General features: G+C 59.9%; 7 protein-coding genes across 10 annotated transcripts; all 7 read right to left on the reverse strand.

Annotated features, from left to right (window-relative positions):
• On the reverse strand, positions 1 to 1,437 carry ABB37_09307 (hypothetical protein; the record flags this gene model as incomplete). Its single annotated transcript, XM_015808705.1, has 1 exon — positions 1 to 1,437. A coding segment is annotated over exon 1 (995 nt), but the record flags the coding sequence as incomplete, so codon positions are not given.
• A 621-nt stretch (positions 1,438 to 2,058) lies between these two features.
• ABB37_09308 (hypothetical protein) lies at positions 2,059 to 2,973 on the reverse strand (the record flags this gene model as incomplete). Of its 2 annotated transcripts, none has more annotated exons than XM_015808707.1 (1): positions 2,059 to 2,973. In XM_015808707.1, exon 1 carries the CDS (start codon positions 2,827 to 2,829, stop codon positions 2,059 to 2,061), a length of 771 nt encoding a protein of 256 aa, XP_015652758.1. In that variant the 5' UTR covers positions 2,830 to 2,973. The 2 variants fall into 2 exon arrangements, with proteins under 2 accessions (XP_015652758.1, XP_015652757.1); XM_015808706.1 differs by having other exon boundaries at positions 2,059 to 2,964.
• Positions 2,974 to 3,931: 958 nt separating this feature from the next.
• Positions 3,932 to 5,736, reverse strand: ABB37_09309 (hypothetical protein; the record flags this gene model as incomplete). 3 transcript variants are annotated; one of them, XM_015808710.1, is made up of 1 exon in its annotated part: positions 3,932 to 5,736. In XM_015808710.1, the coding sequence occupies exon 1, from the start codon at positions 4,601 to 4,603 to the stop codon at positions 3,932 to 3,934; it is 672 nt and encodes a 223-aa protein (XP_015652761.1). In that variant the 5' UTR covers positions 4,604 to 5,736. The 3 variants fall into 3 exon arrangements, with proteins under 3 accessions (XP_015652761.1, XP_015652760.1, XP_015652759.1); XM_015808709.1 differs by having other exon boundaries at positions 3,932 to 4,826; XM_015808708.1 differs by having other exon boundaries at positions 3,932 to 4,761.
• Positions 5,737 to 6,251: 515 nt separating this feature from the next.
• Positions 6,252 to 9,167, reverse strand: ABB37_09310 (putative mitochondrial electron transfer flavoprotein-ubiquinone oxidoreductase; the record flags this gene model as incomplete). Its single annotated transcript, XM_015808711.1, has 1 exon — positions 6,252 to 9,167. Exon 1 carries the CDS (start codon positions 7,983 to 7,985, stop codon positions 6,252 to 6,254), a length of 1,734 nt encoding a protein of 577 aa, XP_015652762.1. The 5' UTR covers positions 7,986 to 9,167.
• A 774-nt stretch (positions 9,168 to 9,941) lies between these two features.
• On the reverse strand, positions 9,942 to 14,434 carry ABB37_09311 (hypothetical protein; the record flags this gene model as incomplete). The annotated part of the gene is made up of 1 exon (XM_015808712.1): positions 9,942 to 14,434. Exon 1 carries the CDS (start codon positions 14,193 to 14,195, stop codon positions 9,942 to 9,944), a length of 4,254 nt encoding a protein of 1,417 aa, XP_015652763.1. The 5' UTR covers positions 14,196 to 14,434.
• A 657-nt stretch (positions 14,435 to 15,091) lies between these two features.
• Positions 15,092 to 19,396, reverse strand: ABB37_09312 (hypothetical protein; the record flags this gene model as incomplete). Its single annotated transcript, XM_015808713.1, has 1 exon — positions 15,092 to 19,396. Exon 1 carries the CDS (start codon positions 19,283 to 19,285, stop codon positions 15,092 to 15,094), a length of 4,194 nt encoding a protein of 1,397 aa, XP_015652764.1. The 5' UTR covers positions 19,286 to 19,396.
• Positions 19,397 to 20,072: 676 nt separating this feature from the next.
• ABB37_09313 (hypothetical protein) lies at positions 20,073 to 21,536 on the reverse strand (the record flags this gene model as incomplete). Its single annotated transcript, XM_015808714.1, has 1 exon — positions 20,073 to 21,536. Exon 1 carries the CDS (start codon positions 21,414 to 21,416, stop codon positions 20,073 to 20,075), a length of 1,344 nt encoding a protein of 447 aa, XP_015652765.1. The 5' UTR covers positions 21,417 to 21,536.
• Positions 21,537 to 21,852: the final 316 nt, after the last annotated feature.

Raw genomic sequence — 21,852 nt, forward strand, 5'->3', positions numbered from 1 at the left:
TGCTGGGCAGCGGCGAGCTGTGCTTCCAGCCGCGCAACGTCGGCACGCAGCGCCTCGGCTTCGGAATCACGCTCCTGCTGGGTGGCTGCAAGTTGTGCTTCGAGCTCTTCTATGTGACGTGCTTCCCGCATCAAAGTGGCCTTCGCCCGCTCCTTCCACGTTTCCAGTCTGTCGTGGACAGCGGCGTTGAGTACCTCCGGTGGTATTTGGGTAGGGTCGATGATGGCTTGGCTGACGGGCGGTGAGGATGCCTTCGCGGGCTCTGCGGCGAGTGCGGCCTCCGCAGTGTTGCCGCTTGCTTCGCGAGGTGTCATTGGTGGTGACAGTCGTCGCTGGAGCTGATCGGTGGCCTGCTGCAGCGCCGTTCGAGTCGCCTGCAGTTCAGCCGTGAGAAACGCCACCTGTGACTGCAGTTCGAGGCGTGTGCTCTCTGCCTCCTCGTCGTCCTGCTTCGGCGCGGTGGAACCTGGCGGGGCCGCTGCCTCAACACCCTCAAGCGCGTCCGTGGTGGCCAGCTGGCCTTCGAGTTGTTGAATGCGTTCCCGGTCGGCTGTCATGGCGGTCATCACCTTTGCCTTCCACCCATCCACCTGCGTCTGTAGAGCCTCGTACGCCGTCTGGCGCTCGTGCAGCTGCGTCTCCAGTGCCGAGATGCGCAGGGTGTGCTGTACTTGTTCCTCCTCCAGCAGCTGCCGCAGCTCCGTCAGCTGCGCAGAGGCATTACTGTCGTTGTTCGGTTGGCTGTGGGAAAGCGGGTGCCGCGCGTGCGGGCAGTCGCTGGCGAAGGAGGAGTTCGTCGACGCGGCGGCGTAGGCGCTTGAGGTGCGCTGCAGACTCTCCTCGGCGGAGGTGCCCGTGACACCCTCAATGAACGTCTCCATCGCGGAGATGCGCGTGTTCTTCTCGCGGATCTGGTTCGCCTGCTTCTTGGCTACTTCAATGAGCTGCTCCCGCGACATCATTCCCAAATCAACGATGTGGGTTCGAGACGACATTGCAAGAAAACAAACGTACCAGCACGCGGAAGAATCAAAATGAAAGAAGAGAAAGACAAATCAAGCAGAAAGACGAGCTCCGCAGGCAGTGGTGAATGGAAGACGGCCGCGTTGGTGCGGTCCTCGCGCGGGATGGCAGGTAAGCACCGCGTAACCCGCGCGCAACTCCTTCTCGGCCTTGTAATGACGAAGGAGTCACCGCAGCCGTTCGTGCAGTGTCACTCCGATATAAAAATAACCCTTTTTTAAAGCAGTTTTTTTTTTTGATGATTTAGGAGATTCAAACGAACTGCATTCCTTCTCTCTTTCGCGCGCACACCGACGCACAATACGAGATGGGAAAGCGCTCCGTATACGCGACTGGACGAAGACGAAAAGCTTGAGAGCAGGCAGAGATCGACGGGACGGTGTCGCAATAACCGTACAAACACGAATACGTGCCTTGACGTTGAGCGGAGGGAGGAGGAAAAGGGGAGGGAAGGGAGGGAGACCAAAGAAAGAAAGTGATGAAGAAGGTCGCGTTGAGCTTCGTTGACGGCGGTGTAAGAACCGTCCGCCTCGCCGTCCCTGTTCGTGCGACAGCGACGCCAAAGTGATCGTCGCGGAATGCTGCGTTCAACAGACGCGCTCGCAGCACACGGCGCCGTGTAAGAAAAATAGCTTTCCAATAAATATATATATATACCTCTGCTGTTGCCGGTTGCGGCGACGAACGGAGTATTGCAACCTCTACACAAATCAGCGGCGCTCCCCCAACACCAGCACGACGGTGTGAACCCACCAAGTGCATGCAAAGGCGGCGAGTACCGGAGGAATAGAAGGCTGCTCGCAAACAACCATTCACGCTGGAGAGCCATGGAGTTGTGCGGCAGAGGTGCTCTCGTTTGTTTTCTTGTTGTTGTGTGTTTCATCCTTACGTAGTTAATGTTACCGCTTCGCCCACAACTGTTTCGTTTCGGCTCGTGTGAACGTATCCCTCGCTCCCTCAGCCACCATTACCCGCCATCGCTTCACCCCGAAGGCGTCTTCTCCTCCTCGAACTTTTTCCCAACGTTTTCTTCTTCTACGCGATGGGAGACGCCGTTCCCACCACCGTCACATCCACTAAGCAATCCACCAGCGACGGCTGCGGCTTCTCCGCCTCCGCTGCCGCTGCGTCCTCGTCCCCCGCGCGCCCACGCTTGCCGCGATGAGCAGCAGCGCCACCGGTGGATAGCGTCCCGACCGGCACCACCGTGAAGCTCAGCCGCACGCGCTCCATCTGCGTACGCAGGTCCACCTTCGCAAAGGAGGACGGGAAGGCGGGCGCCACAACACCGCGACGCGCCTCGCGTGCCTGCGCGTTCAGCACGCGCTTGTCGTACGGGGCGGCGGACGAGGAGGCGGAAGTGGCAGCGCCTGACGCTTTCGATTCTTTTCCCTTGTACGATGGCGCTTTGCCGGGCGTCGTGCCGTCAGCGTTGTGGGAGGCGTCGTAGCGAACCGGCAGGACGGCGATGACGTACGTGCGGGGAGCGGTGTTCAACTCGCCTCGCACGTGTGCGTGCACGACGATATCCGCAGCAATGGCACCCACTACCGCAGGAGAAGAAATAGCGGCAGCAGCAGAGGAGGAGTTCTCCTTCTGTGACTTCAATGCCTTCGGACTGCTCCGCGTCTTTGTGGGTTGGAGACGCACGTGAATGCCGGTGAGCTGCAGCGTTGCCTTGCCGACCGCGTAGGGGATGGCCAACGTCTGCGCCGCGGCGGCTGCGTCGCTGCTGCGAGTGGCGTCGTTCTTCGCACACGCTTCGCGCAGCGAGGGAAGGCGGAAACCAACGGTAACGGGTTTCATTGGGAAAAAGTAAATGGAAGAGAGGTGAAGATTTGACGTGTGAGGTATGGGGCGCCGATTGGATGGTAATGTGAGGTAGAACGCTTGACGCTGAACACAAATGCTTCGTTTTCTTCGCAAGGTGTGTTGAGTTGCTGAGATTGCTCAAACGGAGACACAGGCGTCGGTGTGCATGGAGAAAACAAAAGGGGAGAGTTTACGTTGGCAGGAGAGAATCGCCGTCGTACGAAGGAGCGAAGTCGGAAGCGCCGGCTTCGGTCAGTTCTTATTCTTCATTATCTCTTCTTCTACGCTTTTCGCACTCGCTCTTTCTGCTGCTGCGGAGCTGCGCACACGCGCCAATTTAGGCCGAGACGCTGCACAACCGCGCGCACACGCGCACGCGAGCGTACAGCCGCCCCCTCCTCATTCTCATTCTTTCTTCCCACTTTTGACAGCAGCGGCGTGGCCAAGACGGAGTGGGGCGAACCCCGTAGACCAACCCGCCACACAGAGGACGGAGAAGGTGTACGATCTCGCTCTCTCCCTCTGCCAAAGAAACATGTATATATAGTGACAAAGAAAGCTGACAGCCGCCGTCATCTCAACTTGTGTGTGTGCGTGTGCGTGGATTGAGACGCGCTCTCTTTCGTACCACGATTGGCCCCTCTTCATGTTACTTCTGTTGTTGTTCTTGCTACTATTTCTTTACCTTTTTGGCCACGCAGAAGCCCGCGTTTTTTCTTTAGAACTTTATTACCTTCTTACACAATCTCCGCAAAGCCGCACCGCTGCATTACGCACCGTCACGCGAGGTCCATTGGAGTTACAGCGCGAACCACCGAAAGACAGCGCGTACAAACCGCCACATTAAGCGAGGAGAGAGAAGAGAGAAAAGGGACGCCCGAGACGGGGTGGCGTCTTCTTCCTTTGTCAGCCGATGACTTTCACGTGGAAACGTTTTTCGCTGCTGCTGAGTGTGCGCTGCTGTGCGCTGTGCTGCAACGTTCCATTGACCCCGCGAGTCCTCCGTTCAGGAGAAAAAGAAAAAAGAACTGCCCTGTCCACGTCTCCTCTCTCGCCTCCTTGCCCCACGCACGCACCTTGCCATTCATATTCGCTCCTACTCATCGTCGTCAGAGGAGTCGTCCCCCTCCATCATCTCCATGGCGATGCCGCCATCATCCATTTCGTCGTCATCGGCCGCCTGCTCGTAATACCCGGTCAGATGCACCGTCGGGTACGCAGCAGCCGCAGCAGCGCCCCCCGTCGCAGCAGCCCCGCCCAACTCCGCCTTTTCACTGTTCTGCTGGCGGTGGCTCTTTCTTCCAAAATGGCGCAGTTGCGTAGGCGGTGCCGCCGTCGCCGCGGCTGCTGCAGTTGCCGCCGCTCCCGGAGAAGCGATGGGCACCGTCTGCGGCACCAAGGAGAAGGAGACCGGCTTCGAAAAGATCAGCTGCAGAGGGCAGTAGGTGATCTGCTGCGCAGGGGACAAGGTGCAGACTGCGAAGCGGGTCGGCATGCCGTGGCCCTGCACGCACAGCGTCACCGGGCTGTACGCGTTGGCAGTGGAGGGAGACGCGGCAGATGCGGAGGTGGAGACGCCTGCTGTGGCGGCCACGGCAGGCACCGGGGAGGACGAGGCGTCCGCCGCGCCTTCCGGCTCAACAGGACGGGGCGGTACGATGCTGGTGACGGCGCACTGCGTGATGACGAGCGACGACCCGCTCGGCACCGTGAAGTTTACCGCCACCCCGTCCGGCTTCAGCTCCGCTCCAAAGAAACAGTTGAGCATCTTAGCAGTGGGTGTACTTGTATTTGCAATTGGGGTTTTTTCGTAGTCGAGGAGGCTTTGTCAAACGTCTGTGTTGCGCTGTGCGGCTGCCGGCCCTGCGTGCGGGGGCGGTCGTCGTCAACGTCACCGGTGAAGCGCCCGAAAGGAAGCAATGCGTCTTCCGGAGAAAAACGGAAAAAGGGGGAAAGCAGAGAAAGAGATGGGCCGTCACGTAAACATGAACTGCAGTCCGTCAGGGCGAAATACGACGTGTGTGAGAGTAAGACGAGATGAAAATGCGGGAGTGATCATTTTTTTCTTCTTCTTTGGTTTGTTTGCGTGTGCCTTCGAAGAAGAACCGCCGAAGACCACTCTTCATAAACTCCAAGTTTCGTAAGCGCATCCATAGCAGCCACCGCAGAGCACGTGAGGAGAGCCCATCAATTTCGGGTGCCCTGCCGCTCTTCCGGGACGGAGCCCAACACCACCAACAGTACCAAACTGTGTCTTTCTTTTTCCCACGGTCTCCATTTAATGTCCCTGCTTTATCGAATGCAGCGAAGTCGACATCAACCCTGACTCTCGTTTTCTCTTCGTTTGGCGCCTTCAGAACCGGCTCTTCTTATAGCCGGCGAGTTAAAAACGGTTGCCGCATATAATGGGGTGGTTTATTGTCCGTGCATGTATAGATAGAAATAGATATAGATATATACGTGTCACTCCGCGTGAGTGTGTGTGTGTGTGTATGTTTCGGAGAACAGAAAGAAAAAGAAGGGGGGCAGCACCGGCAGCCCAGCATCGGCCTCCCACGACGGCCACAGGAAGGAACGCAAAAGAGATTTCAGTAGAGTGGCGGCGACAGCGCAGGCGTGTAAAAGAAAAAGAAGGGATTTCACCCACCGGAACTGTAAAGCCAAAAAAAGGGGGGTAGAGCAAAGAACGCCTCACGCGTGGGCAGCAACACGGCCAGGTGAAAGGCGGTTAGTCGTTGAAGTATAACGGAAGAGAGGAAAGAGAAGGGAGAAACAAATAAACAATAATAATAATAGAAAGGAAAGGAAAAGAAAAGCGCTGTCAGTGTAAGTCGCCGGTGCCTCGCCCCCCTGCCTCCTTCACCTCCCACATTCCCTACCGCTTCAACGCGGAACGCCGTCTTCGATCGAGAGAGAAAGAAAAAAAAATGCGGGGAAAGAAAGTGGGCACCAGGACCCGATTTAGAAAAAGGAAGAAAGAAAGAAAAGAGTGGTAGCTACAATGAGCGCATATAGATCTAGCGAAGACTGTATATATACACAAGTACGGCACACAGGTGTGTTGTGGGTGGATGTGCGAAAGGTTATATACGCGTGTACCGACGAAGCTTCTTCGCTATAGAAGTATGCAGAAATACTACGAGGCAGCGATCACTGGAGAAGCAACGTCAACGCATCTGTGATGCAAGGGTCTCTCTTAGCTCTCCAGATAGCCAGCGATAGCACGCAGCTTTCCTCCTCTTGAGATCTTGTCTGTTTGTGGGGTTGTTTGCTTCCTTGTGAAGAGGAAGCAAAGAGGAAGAAAAGAAAGAGGACACGTCCGCGCATGCCACCGTCACCCATCACCGCCATCATCGCGTCGCTTCTCGGGAAAGGCACCGAAGACGGCTTTCATTGATTTAGTAGTGGTAGGAATATTACATCTGCCCTTGATAGTTCGGACCACCACCGCCCTCCGGCACTACCCAGTTGATGTTCTGCGTCGGATCTTTGATGTCGCACGTCTTGCAGTGCAGACAGTTCTGCGCGTTGATCACCAGCTTCCCGTCCACGAACTCGTAGACGCCGGCGGGGCAGTAGCGGGACTCCGGCCCGGCGTACGTCTTCAAGTTCACTGCCTCCGCCACCTTCGGCTCGGTCAGGCGCAGGTGGCACGGCTGGTCCGCGTTGTGGGCGGTGCCGCTGCGGCTGTGGTTTGTGAGCAAATCGAAGGTGAGGACGCCGTCCGGCTTGGGGTACTCAATCTCCGTGCAGTCCTTCGCCGGCTTGAGCGAGGCGCTGTCCGGACCTTTGTGATTCAGCGTCCACGGCTCCATGCCTTTCGTCACCGCCGTGGTGACGCCGGTGTAGGCCATCCCCCAGAAGAAGTTCTCGTGGAAGCTCTGCCGGACGTTGCGCACCTGGTAGAGCTCCTTGTGGAGCCAGCTGCTGCGGAACCGGGTGTCGTAGCTCGCACAGTCCACGCCCGGCGCCGCCGCCTCCTTCCCGTTCTTGAAGGCCTCGTCGTACACGGCCTCCGCCGCCAGAATGCCAGACTTCATGGCGGTGTGGGTGCCTTTGATCTTCGGCAGATTCAAAAACCCAGCGCAGTCGCCGACCAACACCCCACCAGGGAAGTGAAGCTTTGGCAGGGCGCGGTAGCCGCCCTCAACCAGCGCCCGCGCGCCGTACAGGATCGGCCGGCCACCGTGCAGGTGCGCTCGCACGAGCGGGTGTGTCTTCCACTTCTGCATTTCCATGTATGGCCGACAGTAAGGGTTCGCGTAGTCCAGCCCCACCACGTACCCGCACGACACCAAGCCGTCCCCGTAGTGGTAGAGGAAGGAGCCGCCGTAGGTGTTCTCGTGACCCTTGTCCGTCGTTGGCCACCCGACGGTGTGCATGACGGTGCCCGGGTGATGCTTCTCCTTCGGGACCTCCCACACCTCCTTGATGCCGAGGCCGAAGGTCTGCGGGTTGTCGTCGCTGCGCAGCCCAAACCGCTTCTCCAGCTGCTTCGTGCACGACCCGCGGCAGCCCTCCGCGAAGATCGTCTGTTTCGCCTTGAAGATCATACCGGGCTCGTACTGGGCCGTGCGTTCGCCCTTCTTACTCACACCCATGTCGTTCAGCTGCACCCCCGTCACGGCGCCGGTGGTGTCGTCCACCACGACGTCCGCGGCGGCGAAACCTGGGTAGACCTCCACCCCGAGGGCCGCCGCCTCCTCCCCAAGCCATTTGCACACCCCGCCCAGCGACGTGATAAAGTTGCGGCCGTTGTGCAGGCTCGGCGGCAGCCACGGCATCTTCACGCTCTTCGTCGGCCCCGTCAAGATGTGAAACGCATCTCGCGTGACAGGTGTGAGGGAGGAGAAGATGGAGCCTTCCTTCTCCCGCCAGCCGGGCAGCAGTTCATCCAGGCCGTGCGGCTCTACACACGCGCCGGACATAACGTGGGCGCCAATCTCGCTGCCCTTCTCCACGAGACCGACGCGGAACGAATCTTTCTGCTCTCCGGCTAGCTGCTTCAGGCGGATCGCAGCGGAGAGACCGGCTGGGCCACCACCGATCACCACCACATCGAACTCCTCAATGTCTCGACTCACTTCGGACGAAGACGCACCGCCCGCCGCAGCGGCGGCGCATAAATACCGCGCCGTACAACGCAGCATGATGTAGTTCTTTTCTCCAGCTCTGGATTATTCGGGTTAGGCAACGGAGGAAAACATAAAACGAAGACTAAGTAAAGCGAAGGGGAAAGCTAAAGAAAAAAGGGAAAAGGGCGTAGGAAAAAGGAGAACAAGAAGACGAGCGCCCCTTGTCAATGTATATAGATGTGCACTCAGGGGCGCTTTGTTTTCGCAAAAATCACAGCAGCAGCAGCAGCAGCAACAGGACTCAACGTAGTAAATAAATAAGTGGATAAGGCTCGTTCTCTTTCCTCCTCGCAGGAAGTAGCACGTACGAAGCGAAATTTCTTTTACGTCGAAAACGGAGAAATAAATAACTAACAATAATGATGAATGAAAAACACACTACGGAGAGACAGGGCGTTATGGGGGCACACAGTCCGATGCTACGCATGCAACGCGACAACCCCGAAACGGCTGACTGGGGTCAGAAAGAAAGAAAGGGGGAGAACAGGAAAAGGCCGCAACATCCAGAAAGAAAAAGAAAAACGGAATGCGCAACTGTGTGTCGCGCACCGTTGATACCAAAAGTGCGGCTTGCTTCGTCGGTTTTTTGTGCTAGCGAGTACCCCCCTCTCCTCTGATGAATAGAAACTCACGTCCCGCCAACAAATTGAAAGGATAGACGACAAGAGGCCAAAGCCAGAAGCAACAGAATCCTGAAAAGTGAGAAAAACAGCGAGACGAGTAGTTGGCAGTGTGCCGACTTGCCCTCTTTCTTTCTTGTGTATTCGTTCGGTGAAGCGGCTCCGCGCACTCTCCTCCCTGCTATTATTATTTTTCTTCTTCTTTCAGAATACTATTCCGTCCCTACCCCCAGAAAAAGGGAGAGAAAAAGGGAAAAGAAGAAGGAGCACGACGGATCGTCCCTCACCGGAGTGGGTGCGCGCACCTCCACCGCAGATTCCACTTCTCTTGTTACTACTACGTCCGCTACGTAAAAAACAGAAAGGACTTTTAAAAAATGTGAGTACTCTTCTTGTTCAAATCGGTGCTTTTAACCTCCGCAGTCGAATTAGTGCGCGCCAGCATAAAGAGAAGAAGGACGCTTGGTGGTGGCCCGCCTGCGCAGAGGGGGGGGGGAGGGAGGAGGGAGAAGAAGGAGGGAGAAGAAGGAGCGAGTCGGTTCGTGGGCGTCACGGTAAAGGGGGCGATTTCGTTTTCTTAAAGCGCCGCAACAACCCACATGCACATACAGAAGGGAAGACGTCGCAAAGGCAGTGAGAGAAGAGAGGAGAGAGAGAGACAAAGAATAAACTTTTAAAGAGAGCAAAGGCATCAAGACAGCAAGAAACCGAACACTTACTTCGACGGAGGACGCAAGACGAGGCGTGCTGTGTTTGCGCTGCCTGTCTTTGCACGACCGAGGGTCGTACGTTCAACTACAAATGTTGTGCGATCACCATCAAGCACCTACGAGAGCCATTACGACCCATCCTCTTTGTGGCCGTTCGCATTATGCAGTGTCGCTTAGGAAAAAGGTTTGATGAAGGTGTTCGCCCTCCCTCCCAAGAAAAAAAAGGCGAGGTCTCATCTCCCCTCCTCCTGTTATTGCCTTTCGTTTTGTCGTCGCGAAGGTGACCGCAGTCCGGTATTTGTATGTGCGCATTAACGTGCAAAGCCCAGCAGATCCAACACACACCAAGTGGACGCAAACATAAAAAAATAATAATAGTAATAAAAGCATTGGTAACAACAGTAATGAAGATAAGCGGAGACAACGAAGGGAAACACGAAATCTCAACCACATGACTGAGGAGATGACGCCCCCGCCTCGCAGCAGCAGCAGCAAACAGGCCCAGAGCGTTGCAGGGAGAGGGGGGACTAAAAGCCGCGCTACGTGCGACTCTTTAGTCAGGTTAGAATATATAATAAAAAAAGGAAGGTTGTGTAGCGCTGTTCTCAGCACATTTTACTATGACCTTCTTCTTCCCCCTCTCAGACAGCGTGGTGCCGTACGAGCAGGGCGAGCACAAACACGCCAACGGCACCGTACAGAACGACCTGCTCCACCTGCCCGCACCACGCCACCAGCGCGGTGGCCACGTCGGCGAGCACGGCGTAGACGAAGCTCACCTCCGCGTGCAGAACCGTCGTGAGAGAGCGAAGGAAGGCCTGCGCAACGTCGGTGCCCACCCCGCTGTCCTCCTCGCCGTCGCTCAACGTCAGCGAAGACCCGCCCAGTGGAAACGCAAAGCCCGGCGAGCTCGGCAGCGCCGGGAGGAGGCGGGAGAGCCCAAAGTGGCGCAGCGACCACTGCGCGTTGACGGTGAGGAGCGCGAACTGCACCGCCATCCACCCCCGCCCCTCTCGCCGCAGAGACTCCGTGTAGTAGCGCCACGCGAGATAGACGTTGACGCCGCGCGACGTGGGGCTGGAACTGCTGCGATCCCACGCGCGCGCTGCGGCCTGTGCGGCAAGAAACACGGAAGGGGCGCCGGTAAGGTAGTACGGTGGATCCGAGTGGACCTTCCAGACCCCGCCTCGCCCCGCTGGGCTCTCATTGGAGTCGTTCTCAGCGGATAGGAGGGTTGCATGGGGCGCCCTGTGCAGCCCCAGCTGGTACATAAAGCCCACGTTGAAGAGCGCCTGTGGGTCGTGGTAGATGTCCGCCGCAAGTCGGTAGTACTCCATCGCACGTGCCATGTCTACACCGTACCGCGGCGCCTCGCCGTAGTAGAAGAAGTCGCCGAGGCGGAGGAACGCAGCACCGTGGGCCCCGCCCCTATGCCGCGGGTGCAGAACCGTGCGCTGGAGCAGGTAGAAGAGCAGCTCACTTCTCGCCGCGGCGGGCGACAGGAAGACCGACGAGGAAGGAGCGGGCCACAGCAACGCCACCTCGCCTTCCACCGGTGCCGCCTCCTCCTCTTTCTCCACCTCGACTTCGAGGTAGTCCTCCACGAACCGCGCGGCCAGCCAGGTCGATGACGCGTCACCCGTCTCGGCAAGACTCAGCAGCTCCACAAAGGAGGCGAGCGAAACCACCGCCGGGCCGTCCTCGCTGTCGGACAGGCGCAGACTCTCCTCGACGGCCTGAAGGCGACTCCGAATGTGACTGAGCAGGCGTTCGTAATCGGCGTTGGTGTGCGGCGCGGACGGGCCGTCGTTGTACGACGATGCGTCCGCGTCCGTGGCCCTCGAACTCTTTCCGTGACCCCCTCCCGTCCTCGCAGGATCCGTCGCGTGTGCATCGCCGCTGGCACCGTCCGCGCTGCCTTCCTCATTCACATCCGCGTCGCTGCCCGGCCCACGCACCGGGGCAGACGATGCCGCGGAGGCTCCCAGGCCACCAGCACCACTGCCGCCGCCGCCCGCCATCTCACGATTCCAGCTACCGTACGAGGCGGTCTCCTTGTACAGCTCCAACGCCCTCTCGCACTTGCCGGCGTCCTGCTCAGCGACGTCGTCAATCAAGTGCGCCAGCTGCCACCGTGCCAACACGCTACCGCCGTGCGCCGCATTCCAGAAGAGACGCTGCGCCGCCGCCCGGTCCTGCGCCACGCCGCGGCCGTACAGGTGGAGAACCGCGAGGTTGTAGATGCTCTCCGGCGAGCGGCTCTGCTCGAAGTAGCGGGCGGCCGATGCGAAGTCAGGTGGGTGAGCAGCGTCGGCACCAAACGTGTGTGAGGGAGACGATGCGTTGTCCGTCGGCGCGGACGACACCGGCGGTGCATGCCGCGCGTCGTTGTCTAGGTAGCCGATCGCGTGCAGAAATCCAATCCCGTTGAGAGAGACGGCGTCCTTCTGCGCCGCACCGAGGCGGTAGTGGTGGTAGGCCCGGGCGAGGTCGCGTGGCAGCGGCGGATCGATGGAGGCATCACCGGCGGTGTAGAGGTTGCCCAACGCCCCGTGCGCCTCCGCAACCCCCTTCGCCGCGGCCTGCTTCAAATACCCCTCCGCCCTTCGTCCATCACGGCGCACCTGGTGACTGCCTTTCAGGTACACGTAACCCAGCGTCAGCAGCGCCTGCCGGCTCCCGCGGTCGGCCTGGTAGATGAGGGAGAGCAAATCTCGCTGCGCCTGGTTCATCCTGTCCGAGTTGGCCATGTTGTCGCGGTAGGTGAAGAAGGACAGAACGCTGCGGCCGCCGCTGAGGAGGGTGCGCGCCCCCACCAGGTCCGTCACCGAGCGGCCCTCCAAGTCCGCGGCGCTGCCGTCGTATGTCATCGCCACCGCATCAGCCGCCTCGCGGTAGTGCGCCAGCGCCGCCTCACAGCTCGCCTGCACGCCGAGGCCGTTGCGGTAGCGGTAGCCGAGCGCCATGTGCGCCTCCGGCACCCCCTCCATCGCCGCAAAGGAGTAGTACATCAGCGCCTCCCGCTCACTCCGCGGCACCCCGACCCCGTAGGCGTGCAGGACGCCTAGCAGCCAGTTCAGTCGCGCGTGCCCGTACGGGGCAGCGTCGCGCGCACGGCGCACGAAGAGGGTCGCGTTCTCCTCCACGTAGAGGGCCTCGAGGGCGCGGTAGTACAGATAGGAGAGAGCAAGACGGGAGGGCGGTGCGGCTCGATGGCGCGGCGGTGCCTCGGCGAAGGAGGAGGGCGGGGTCTGCGGGATAGAAGACACCTCTGCCGCGTTGCTGACGTGGTCCTCTGCGGCTACGGCGAGGACGGCGTGCGCAGAGGCATGCGGGGCGGACGCGTCTGCCGCCTCCTGCTCCATCGTGGACTCATTCTCACGCACGCTGTCTGCCCAGCCGTGCGGGTCGGCTGTCGCTGCAGCAGGCGCTGAGCTGCCGTCTGCAACTCCCTCCGAAGCGGAAATAAATATTTCAGGGGCCACCGGACCGGCGGTCTCTGGGGGAGAGGCCGGCTCCGGCTGATCCGTCGAAGAGGCCGTCGCCTCCGTCACGGTCTCCGGCGTATTGTCCAGCGCCTCACTGCGGGAGGGTGGGCTGACGGCCTCTACGGGCACTGCGTGCTCCTGCTGCTGCGTGGCGTGCGCAGAACGCCCTGTCGGCGCCGCAGCTGCGCCTGGCAAACCTGCGCTTCCCACCGGTGACGGCGACGGTTCCTCTTCCTGCTCCTTGACAGCCTCCGCCTCGCTAGACGCCGGTGCTGGGGCGGTGATCGTGTCGGAGTTTTCGGCGGTTTTGCTGCCTCTCTCCGCCTCTGTCAGATGCAGCGATGCGCTTTCCTCGTGTGTGCTTCCGGCCACGTCATGCCGTGCGGAAGGAAACGTCGCAGGTGCCTCGGATGGCGGCGGGGAAGACAGATCCCGGCCCATCTGATCCACAGCACCGTCGTGTTGCGGAGGGCTTTCTACGTTACGGTCTGCGACGTGCAAGGGCAGTTCCTGCTGTTGATCCTGCGGTGCCGGTGAGGCCTTCGACGAGAGCCCTGCGTCTGGGGCGGCCTCGTCCAGCACAGGAGAAGATGCGGTCACCGTTTGGGGGGTCGACCGCGACGCATGCGGCGGTGGCGTCTCGACGGGAGATTCCTCCGGCTCCGTATTTGCAGTGGATGCGTAGGCGCCCTTCTCGCACGCCGCTGTCGGTGCATCAATAAAAGAAGCAGCAGCGGTGGCGGTGGTGCCGACGTCGCACGGCGCCGTCGCGGTCACGTTGGACTCGACGCCTGACGCCGTATTCACCGACTTCCTAGAGGCCCCCGCAGCCTGAATGTCGGGAAGCTCCCTTCTACTCTCCTCAGCGCTATCGTGTCTCAGATGGGCCAACGACGCGTTCTTTTCTTCCGCGTCGGTGAGCACCGCCTCATTGACACTCGCCCGGGTTACGTCAGCGCTCCCTGCGTCTAAGGGCTTCCCCGGCAGCTCGTCGTCTGCCGTTGAGGACGCGGTGTCAGATGCAGACAAGGCAACGTGTGCTCGAACAGCGTCCTCCGCAACATGCATGCCTTCTATTTTCTCCGGCTTGTCGTGCACTGCACCCGGTGTCGCAGGTGTCTCTGCTGAGGACGGCGATGCGACAGAGCTTGCACTTGTGTGTGTTTCGTGATGATCCTTATCCATCAAAGCAGCGCCAGCACCAGCATCAGCAGCAGTGCCAGCAGCAGTAGCGGCATCGGGTTCTGTAGCGGTGGAGAGGGTCCCGTGTGTGAAGTCCGCCCTGTCAACAGGAGACGCCTCTGCCGTCACGGAATCCTCGTTGACCTGCGCCGCGGTCACACGCGGCAGCAGAGGTAGTAGTAACACCGAAAGGGAAAGTGCCACTAGCAAAACGAGCACCCCCATCTTTGGCGAGAGGCGGGTGCAGCTCCTGGTCCTTTCCCGTCGGCGCCTTCTCACGCCGTCAGCCTCGCTAGCACGCATCATGATGCTCCCCCCTTTGCTATTGTAGTTAACAAGAACAGCACTGAGGGAATTTAAAAAAAAAACTCAAAAACAAGAAGTGTGTGGAAGTGGATGTGTATGTGTGTATGTGTGTACCTGCTCAAGTGTTGAAAGCGGCCAAGCGGCAGCCGACGACGCACTGGCATGTGTGGGCGCGACACCAAGAGAGGAAAAAACAAAAATCAAGAAGAAGTGGAAAAGGAATGGAGACACGAGTAGATGGAACTGAAGAGGGAGTCGGCACACGTCGCATTCTGCCGTCTGAGAGCACAAGCATGCAAACACGAGAGAGACATTGAGAGAGGGGGGGGGGGAACAGCGCCGTGAATACACGAACGAATGAAAAATTTCACCACCGGCCATCATCATCATCTGGTGGTGTTGACTTTAGCTCCCCAACGCACCCCTCAAACGATGCCTAGCGAGATGACGGCATCAACGCAGAGGGAGACAGAGACGGAAAGAAAACGATGGCGCAGCTCGCAGAACTGCTTGTTGCCACACGGCAGCTGTCTCCCCCTCTCTTCCTCTCCTCCCTCTGCCATCAATACCGTTCATCTGTACATCAGACCTCAGAAATGTATAGACAACGACAGTATTTTCTTTCGCACATGTTTGCTCTTCTTTTATCTTAGGGCTGCGACGCCCTGACGCCGCATTTCTTATCGCTCTTCATAGTTAATCGAGACAGTTAAAAACACGAGCCCAACGAAACATAGCTCTACGACATTTCTTCCTTTAAATTTAGCCATTTAGAATGAACGCACCGGTCCTTCTGCGCGAACATAGACGTACCGCTACTCATCGAAAAACGAGGTGTCTTGTCGCAAGGCGGCGCTGTAGGCGATGGAGATCTGCGTGGCACCGGCGTCCAACTCCCCGGTTGAGCTCTTCTCAGCAGCGGACGGCGCAGCACACGCGTGGAACATGGCCGCCACCACGGCCGGTCGCAGCGGCACACGCAGACGTATCCACCCATCGGCGGACGCCGTATCCGTCGTCACGCCGACCTCTGCGGCGGCGGTCGTTTCTTTGCCGCGCAAAAGCTCCTGTTCGCTGCTTTCGACAACGCCGTAGCACGTGACGGGGAAGCCGTAGGGCAGGGAGGCCAGACTGCGCACCACACACCCGCCGCGACCCACCGCCGAGGAGGGAGACGACGACGACGACGATGGCGCCTCAGCTGGCTGATGAAGCAGCACGGCCACCACCGCGTGCTCCAGTGCGGCGGCCACCTCCGCGCGCGTCTGGCGAGCCGCGACCGCGACGGCAGACGCGGTGCGTACGTGGGGCGGATACAGATGCACCTCGCCTGCCTTCTCGTCCCGCTCCGCCAGCACAATGGAGCGCAGCGAGGACAGCGGAGCCTCCAGCAGCGTCGTCTCCGCCCCCGCCCGGCGCGCCTTCGCGGCGCCCGCACCGCGCTGGGCGTAGAAGTGCAGAAGAGGGGCAAAGTACGTCTGCCACCGCTGCTGCCGTCCATGGCTGCCCTTCGTTGCCTTGAGGATCTGAGTGGAGGAGTACGTCTCCTCTCGCTCCACCCGGACGGCGTGCACCTGCCCACGCCACGTGTGCGAAGGAATCACCGCACCTTTGCTATCGCTTTTAGTTTTACCGCTGGGGCGGCTGGCCTGAGGCGAGTTCGGCGAGACCACCGGCGAGTCGGGGCCGGAGAGCTCACGCGTGCTCGCGACGTCGAAAGCGTGCGAGAAGGGAAGGCGGCACAGGAGAGCGGCGGAAGAAGGCGCGGCGGCCGCAGGATCCGTGACGTTCTTCATCACGTGCGACTTCGCGTTTCTCTTCACACGACGATCTTTTTGCTTGCTGTCCTCGCCGTCGTCGTCATTCGACCTCATCGCGGTGTGGCGGACCAGAAATCGACGCTGCACGACGTCCGCGTTCAGCCCATTTCGCGGATCCAGCAGGGCTGCTGTGTCCTGCGCCCACGCCTCCTCCTTCGCCTGGTAAAGGTGAATGAGCTGCCGCGGACGCAGCCGACGCAGGGCCTCGACCGTGACACGCCGACCTGTCTGCAGCACCCACCCGTGCGTGTTCACCACAACCGGGTGATCCTGCGCGATGGCCGCCGCCTGCGCGCAAATCGCTGCGAGCGCGTTCGCCGTTGACGCGGGGCACGACGCGGCGGTGTTGGCGCCAATGAAAAACGAGGCGACGGTGCGGCCGCAGCTGGCGTCCCGCTCGCGCAGCAGAGGGCGTCGCACCAGGGTCAGTGTGAACTGCCCGGGGACACCAAACTCGGGCTGGCCCACGTCCAGGTCCAGCCAGTAGCACAGCCCATGCTGGCTCAGCAGCACGTTGGTGAGAAACCTGCATAGGGTGGACTTGCCGATGTTGGCGGAGCCCAGCACCATCACACACCCGCAGCCCTGCGCCGCGACGGCCGGCACGATAGCGGGTAAGAGCGCCAGATCGACGGTGGTCTCGCTGCGGTGTGCGACGAAGGAGGGGATGTCCATGTACGCACCGCCCTGCACTGCATTTTTGGTCTCCATTGCGCGGTGGTGGCGAATGCGTTTGCGGGAGAGATAGTACTTGCGCATCGGGCCGGGCACCCCACGTGGCCGCCTCGTCGCCGACGACGGCTGCACTGCCAGGAGGATCGGCGGCATCTTGTTCGAGAACAGGTTGCGCCAGCTCTGCACCGTCGCCTCCACCCAGTCCCAATCGATCTCGCCAAACACGGCCTCGCAGTTCCACTGCAGTGGCTGCAGGTAGCTTTCCGCGTTGTTGTCCTCTTCTTCCTCTTCCTTGGAAGTATTACTGCTCTTCACCGCAGCGTCCACGTTGGCGGGGGCGGCGGCGGCAGCTTCTGAATGTCGTTGTTGCGGCGGTGACGACAGTGCCGAGTAAGGACGCACGTGCGCTGGCAGGCCCAGCACGTGCTCCGCGCTGCTTGCGGTAAGGGGCGACGTGGGAGATGGTGTCGGACCAGGCGGCCACGCAGGGTCCGGCACGTGCGTCCACCGCGGTAGCTCCACATCCTGCGCGTGCTTCGTCTTGAGCTTCTTCATCGGCATCAGCACGGCGTGGTGCTCCTCGTGCCAGAGATTCACCTGCTTCTTTCCAAGGTAAAAGCCATTCACGCACACTTCGCCAAGACCGAAGCCGATGAGACCGCAGGGGCCGTGGATCGCCACAGGGCCCTGCAGCCCCATCAGCGTGTGGTGGCACCCACCCTTGCGGAGACGGTCCTCGTGGACGGCGAAGAAGAAGGAGTCGAACCAGTGTGAGCGGGCGCCGATGCTGTGGGACGTCAGGGCGGAGAGGGATGCGTGGGGAGGGGCTGAAGCCGCAGAAGCCGGATCGGCTTTCATCGCGGGAGACGACACGCGTTTAACGTTGTTGTCCTTGTTCTGACCTCGCTGCTGCTCGGCACGACCATGTCGTTCTTCGGCTTCCTGCTGACGCACGCGGCGCATCGCGCCAAAACCACCGACCTGCTGTGCATGCAAAGACGAAGAAGTGGCATCGTCCACTGTTTGCCCAACCGAGACAGTCTCGGAAGCTGTGTGGCCTTCCTCCTCGTCATCGGCGTCTCCGTCCTGTGCTGAATGACCGCCGGCCTGAGACGACGTCTCTGACTCCGCGCCTGCATCGCTGCCCTCCTCATCCGCGCCGCCTTCTTCCTCCTCATTCTCGGCATCTCCAGAGGCGTCACTGAAGGCTGCCGCAGAAGAGGAACCACCGTCGCGGTCGTCCTCGACGTCTGCCCCCTGCTCTTCATCATCGTCATCGTCGGGCTCCCGCAGTAGCCTGGCTTCCTCTTGACGGAGGAACTCCTTATCAAAGCCGGTCATGTGGTGCTGCACGCGCTCCTTCTCACGTGCCTCACGGGCCCGCTGCCGCTGCGCATGCCGTGCCTGTTGACCCGATTGCTGCGCACGCGTCGTGTTGTCCTCCCCCCACCCCGCCGAACCGTCATCGTCACCGTCGCTGCCGCTGCTGCTGCTTCGGCTGCTGGACTGCATGGCGGCCGTGCCATTGAAATGGCGAGTCTCGTCTTCGCTTTTGTCAAACTTGATCACGTTGGCACTCCCAAAGGGAGAGGCGAGTTCGTCGTCGTCGTCCGCCTCCGCGTCGGTGCTGCTGCTCTCCCTTTCCGAGGCGGCCCTGTGCCTTTTGCCCGGTGGATGCGGCAGCGACGGGTAGGCGGTGCCCGCCTTTGCGAAAAGCTGCCGGCGCCACTGATGAGAGAAAACGACAGGTTTGGGCTTGGCGGCGGGAGCGGCGGCGTCGACGGCCCCTGACTGTTCGTCCCCGTTGTGCTTCGTCGCACCTGTTACAGAGAAAGAAATAGGCGGCGCAGCGGTGGCGGTGGACGTTGTCGTGGTGCCGGTGGTGCGGATGCCTTCCACGTGGTGCGCGCTGACGGCCTTCAGCGCCGCTACGGTGGCTGCAATGTCCGCCTCGCTCACCTCCTCGACCACCACCCCGTCAGCGTTCGCTGGTGTCTGCGCAACGCGTGTTGGCGGCTTCGTAGCGAGGTGCGCCTTCTGCACAGCATGGGAGCCGTTCTCCAGAGTTGGGGCCGCGGGGTGAGAAGACGAGCGACGAGGATGCTGTACCGCTTCATCGGACGGGGCGCGTGTGGCGGGCTCTGTCGCACACGTCATTGAGCCTGTCTGGCGGGCATCGTAACGGGTAGACGAAGCCGCTGCCGCCAACACATCAGAGGTCGCGGTGGTGGTAGTCGTAGTAGATGTCACCGGCTGATGATCATCCTGCTGCTGCTGATGCTGGATGCGATGCAAAACAGCGGCCGGAACTTTAAAGTGCTGAGGCGGTGCAGCGGCGGAGACAGTGGTGGATGCGCTCGCCGCGATGTCGATCCCTTCCACACCACCGATGACCACACGACGTGCCCCACGCTGTTCCGTGCTGGCGGTGGAGGCGAGAGGCAGACTTCCCACCCCGGCCTCCGCGGCCTGGGGCCGGGCATCCACAATCTTTTTGCCTCGATTCACAGGCATGGTGTCGTTTGTCGTTCGATTACTAGTATTCCTCTTCTCCGCAAAAGAGACACGGTTTAACAGGAATGACGGCCTTTCGATCTGGTGTGTGTGTCTCAATAACTTCTATTCTGTTGTTGGTTCATGCGGCACCGTTAGAGAGGAGCGACAGCGGAGATGCGAAGTGTTGGGAATAAACGTAAACAGCGAAGGTTGATGTACGGCACGTTGTAACGCACAAACACTGTTGGCACTCTAAAAGCCGCGAAGAATAATCCCGATGAAGAGAAAACTGACATCAACAGTGACAACAAACTCGGCTCGAAGCGTGCGTACGGGCGTGCGGGCGTGTGGGTGTTGTTTCTTTTCTTCCTACTGTCTGCACTTAATGGAGCGTTGCAGCACCTCCATTAAAGCCGCTCAGCCAGCACGGTACAACGCATCAACGCCCGTGTCGCGTACGGAGAAGAACATCCAATGTCGTCCTGCTTGGACACCGACACCACGCCGGGAAGACGAAGTTCCTTTACCAGTCCCGTCAATGAAGTTGTTGCGAAGCTCTTTAAGTTATACGTTACGGCTTAACGAGGAGAACGGAGAGAAAACCAAAGATTGTCACCTTAATTAAGTTTATACGGCAATTAGCCTCCATCTTTCCGAGATGAGAAAAATCAAACAACACGAAGTATCATTACAGCCGGCATGAAAGAGAGGGGGTGAGAGACACACACACACACGAAGGGCAGCGGGGGTCTGCTCCTAGAGACAAGGAGGAGTCCTCCGTCTTTCCTTCTTTCTTTCTTTTTCTTTACTCATCGGCAAAGCGCACCGACTTGGATGGGCCGTCGGACTTGGAGGCCGCACGTGGGGCCGGAGGCTGCTGCAGGGCCGCACGTGTCAGCAGCTGACGCTTCTGTTCCTCCAGCACACGCTGGAAGGACTGCTGCCGCTGCTCGTCCTTGCGCTCCTTCCGCTGCGAGCGAGTCTGCAGACGCTCTTGCCGTGAGGCGTACACCGTCTTGGCCAGCTTTATCTTCTCACGCACGGAGATGTGGACCTTCGCGGCAGCTGCCTTGGCGGCCTCCAACGCCTTTGCGTGTTCAGCTTTGAAAACGTCTGGCTTCGCCTCCTTCGGAGGAACAGCCACAGCCGCCGCTGTCCTCGCCTCCTTCTTCGACGCCTTGACGGGCTGCTGTACGTTTTCGTCCTCCTCTTCCTCCGTCGTTGCAGCAGCAGCGTCCGTCTTACGCGTGCGCTTCTTGCCCTTTGCCTCCGCCTCCTCGGGGTCGGCCGTCTTCTTCGCCTTGGCCTCCTTCGCTGCCTCGAGCAACGCCGCCTGTGCGGCCGGCGTCGCGGCCAGCAGTGCCTGACGTGTGCGCACCGTCAAGTCTCCGTCTTGCGATACACGGAAGCGCAGTGCCTTCTGCTTTCGCATCTTCTCCACCATCTTCTCGTTCTCCTCCTCGAGGTTGGCCGGCAGAGTGCCGTCCATAATCGGCAGTTTGCAAGACAGCACCCCCTGCTTGAAGTCGTAGGCCCCAGCCGCGGCATCGCACTGCATGCCATCGGGGAAGGGCAGCACCAAGCGGTACTTCTTCGTGAAGGCGGTCGTGTCGACGACGAGCTGGCGATTGTTTGTCTCGCTCACGTCGATCATCTGGTGTGGCACGTGGTGCAGCACGACGTCCACGAAGAACACCTTCTTCTTGAAGTGCACCTCCTGGTGGAAGGTGGGGACTAGGAAGGAGGACGATGTCGAGGTGGAGGACGCCACAGCGGCAGCAGCGGCGGACGCATCACCGTTGCTGTCGACATTCTTCTCGCTGTCAGCAGCGGCAGCGGCCTTCGCGCTCGGCTTCTTCTTCCCACCGCCAGCTGCATTGCTTCTAGGGTGCGCGTCACCCGCGTCGCCGCTCATAAGGCGCTGACGGAGTTCGTTTACCTCATCCGGCATGATGATCGCACCGCGCTGCTTCTTTTTGGGTTCTGCGTTTGAAGCGGCGGCATCACCTTCACCATTCTTGGAAGCAATGCGCGCGGCGCGTTGACGCTGCTTGCGCTCTCGCTCCTGCGCCTCCTTGCGGGCATTGCGGGACTGCTTCGCAATTTGCCGCAGCTCTGCCTCCTCCTTCCTGACGTGCGACGGCGGCATCTGCAGCGGTATGGTATTCTGATTCGTAGAATTATTGCTTCTCTTTCTCTTTTTTGGGAGGAGAGCGTAGTCGCTGGCGGTGGTGCTTCTGTTGGGTGTGGCCGTAAGTACACTTGCGGCTGCGTACGGTAAGGTTGTCCGTGCCAGTGATGGTCATGTTGATGGAACACGCAGCGCATACGAAATGGGTATAGGAGCATCAGTTCGTGTCAATACAGAAGAGAGGTGGGTAAGTAGGTCGAACCGTGCAGGGTGAAAGGAAGTCGCGGTGGCGGCGCGCACGGAGGAAAACGCCGAAGAAAAACATAATTGGCCAACAAAGCACGCCCCGCGTTCAGCTGGGTTGCACGGATGCGTGAACGAGAAAAGCAGCGTGCAGCTCTCGCATACAAGAAACGCCAGCCACCTCAGCATCAACAAGCGCAGTGGGATCATA

Source organism: Leptomonas pyrrhocoris, assembly GCF_001293395.1.
Source record: "Leptomonas pyrrhocoris isolate H10 chromosome Unknown, whole genome shotgun sequence".
In the NCBI taxonomy this organism is placed as follows: Eukaryota; Euglenozoa; class Kinetoplastea; order Trypanosomatida; family Trypanosomatidae; genus Leptomonas; species Leptomonas pyrrhocoris.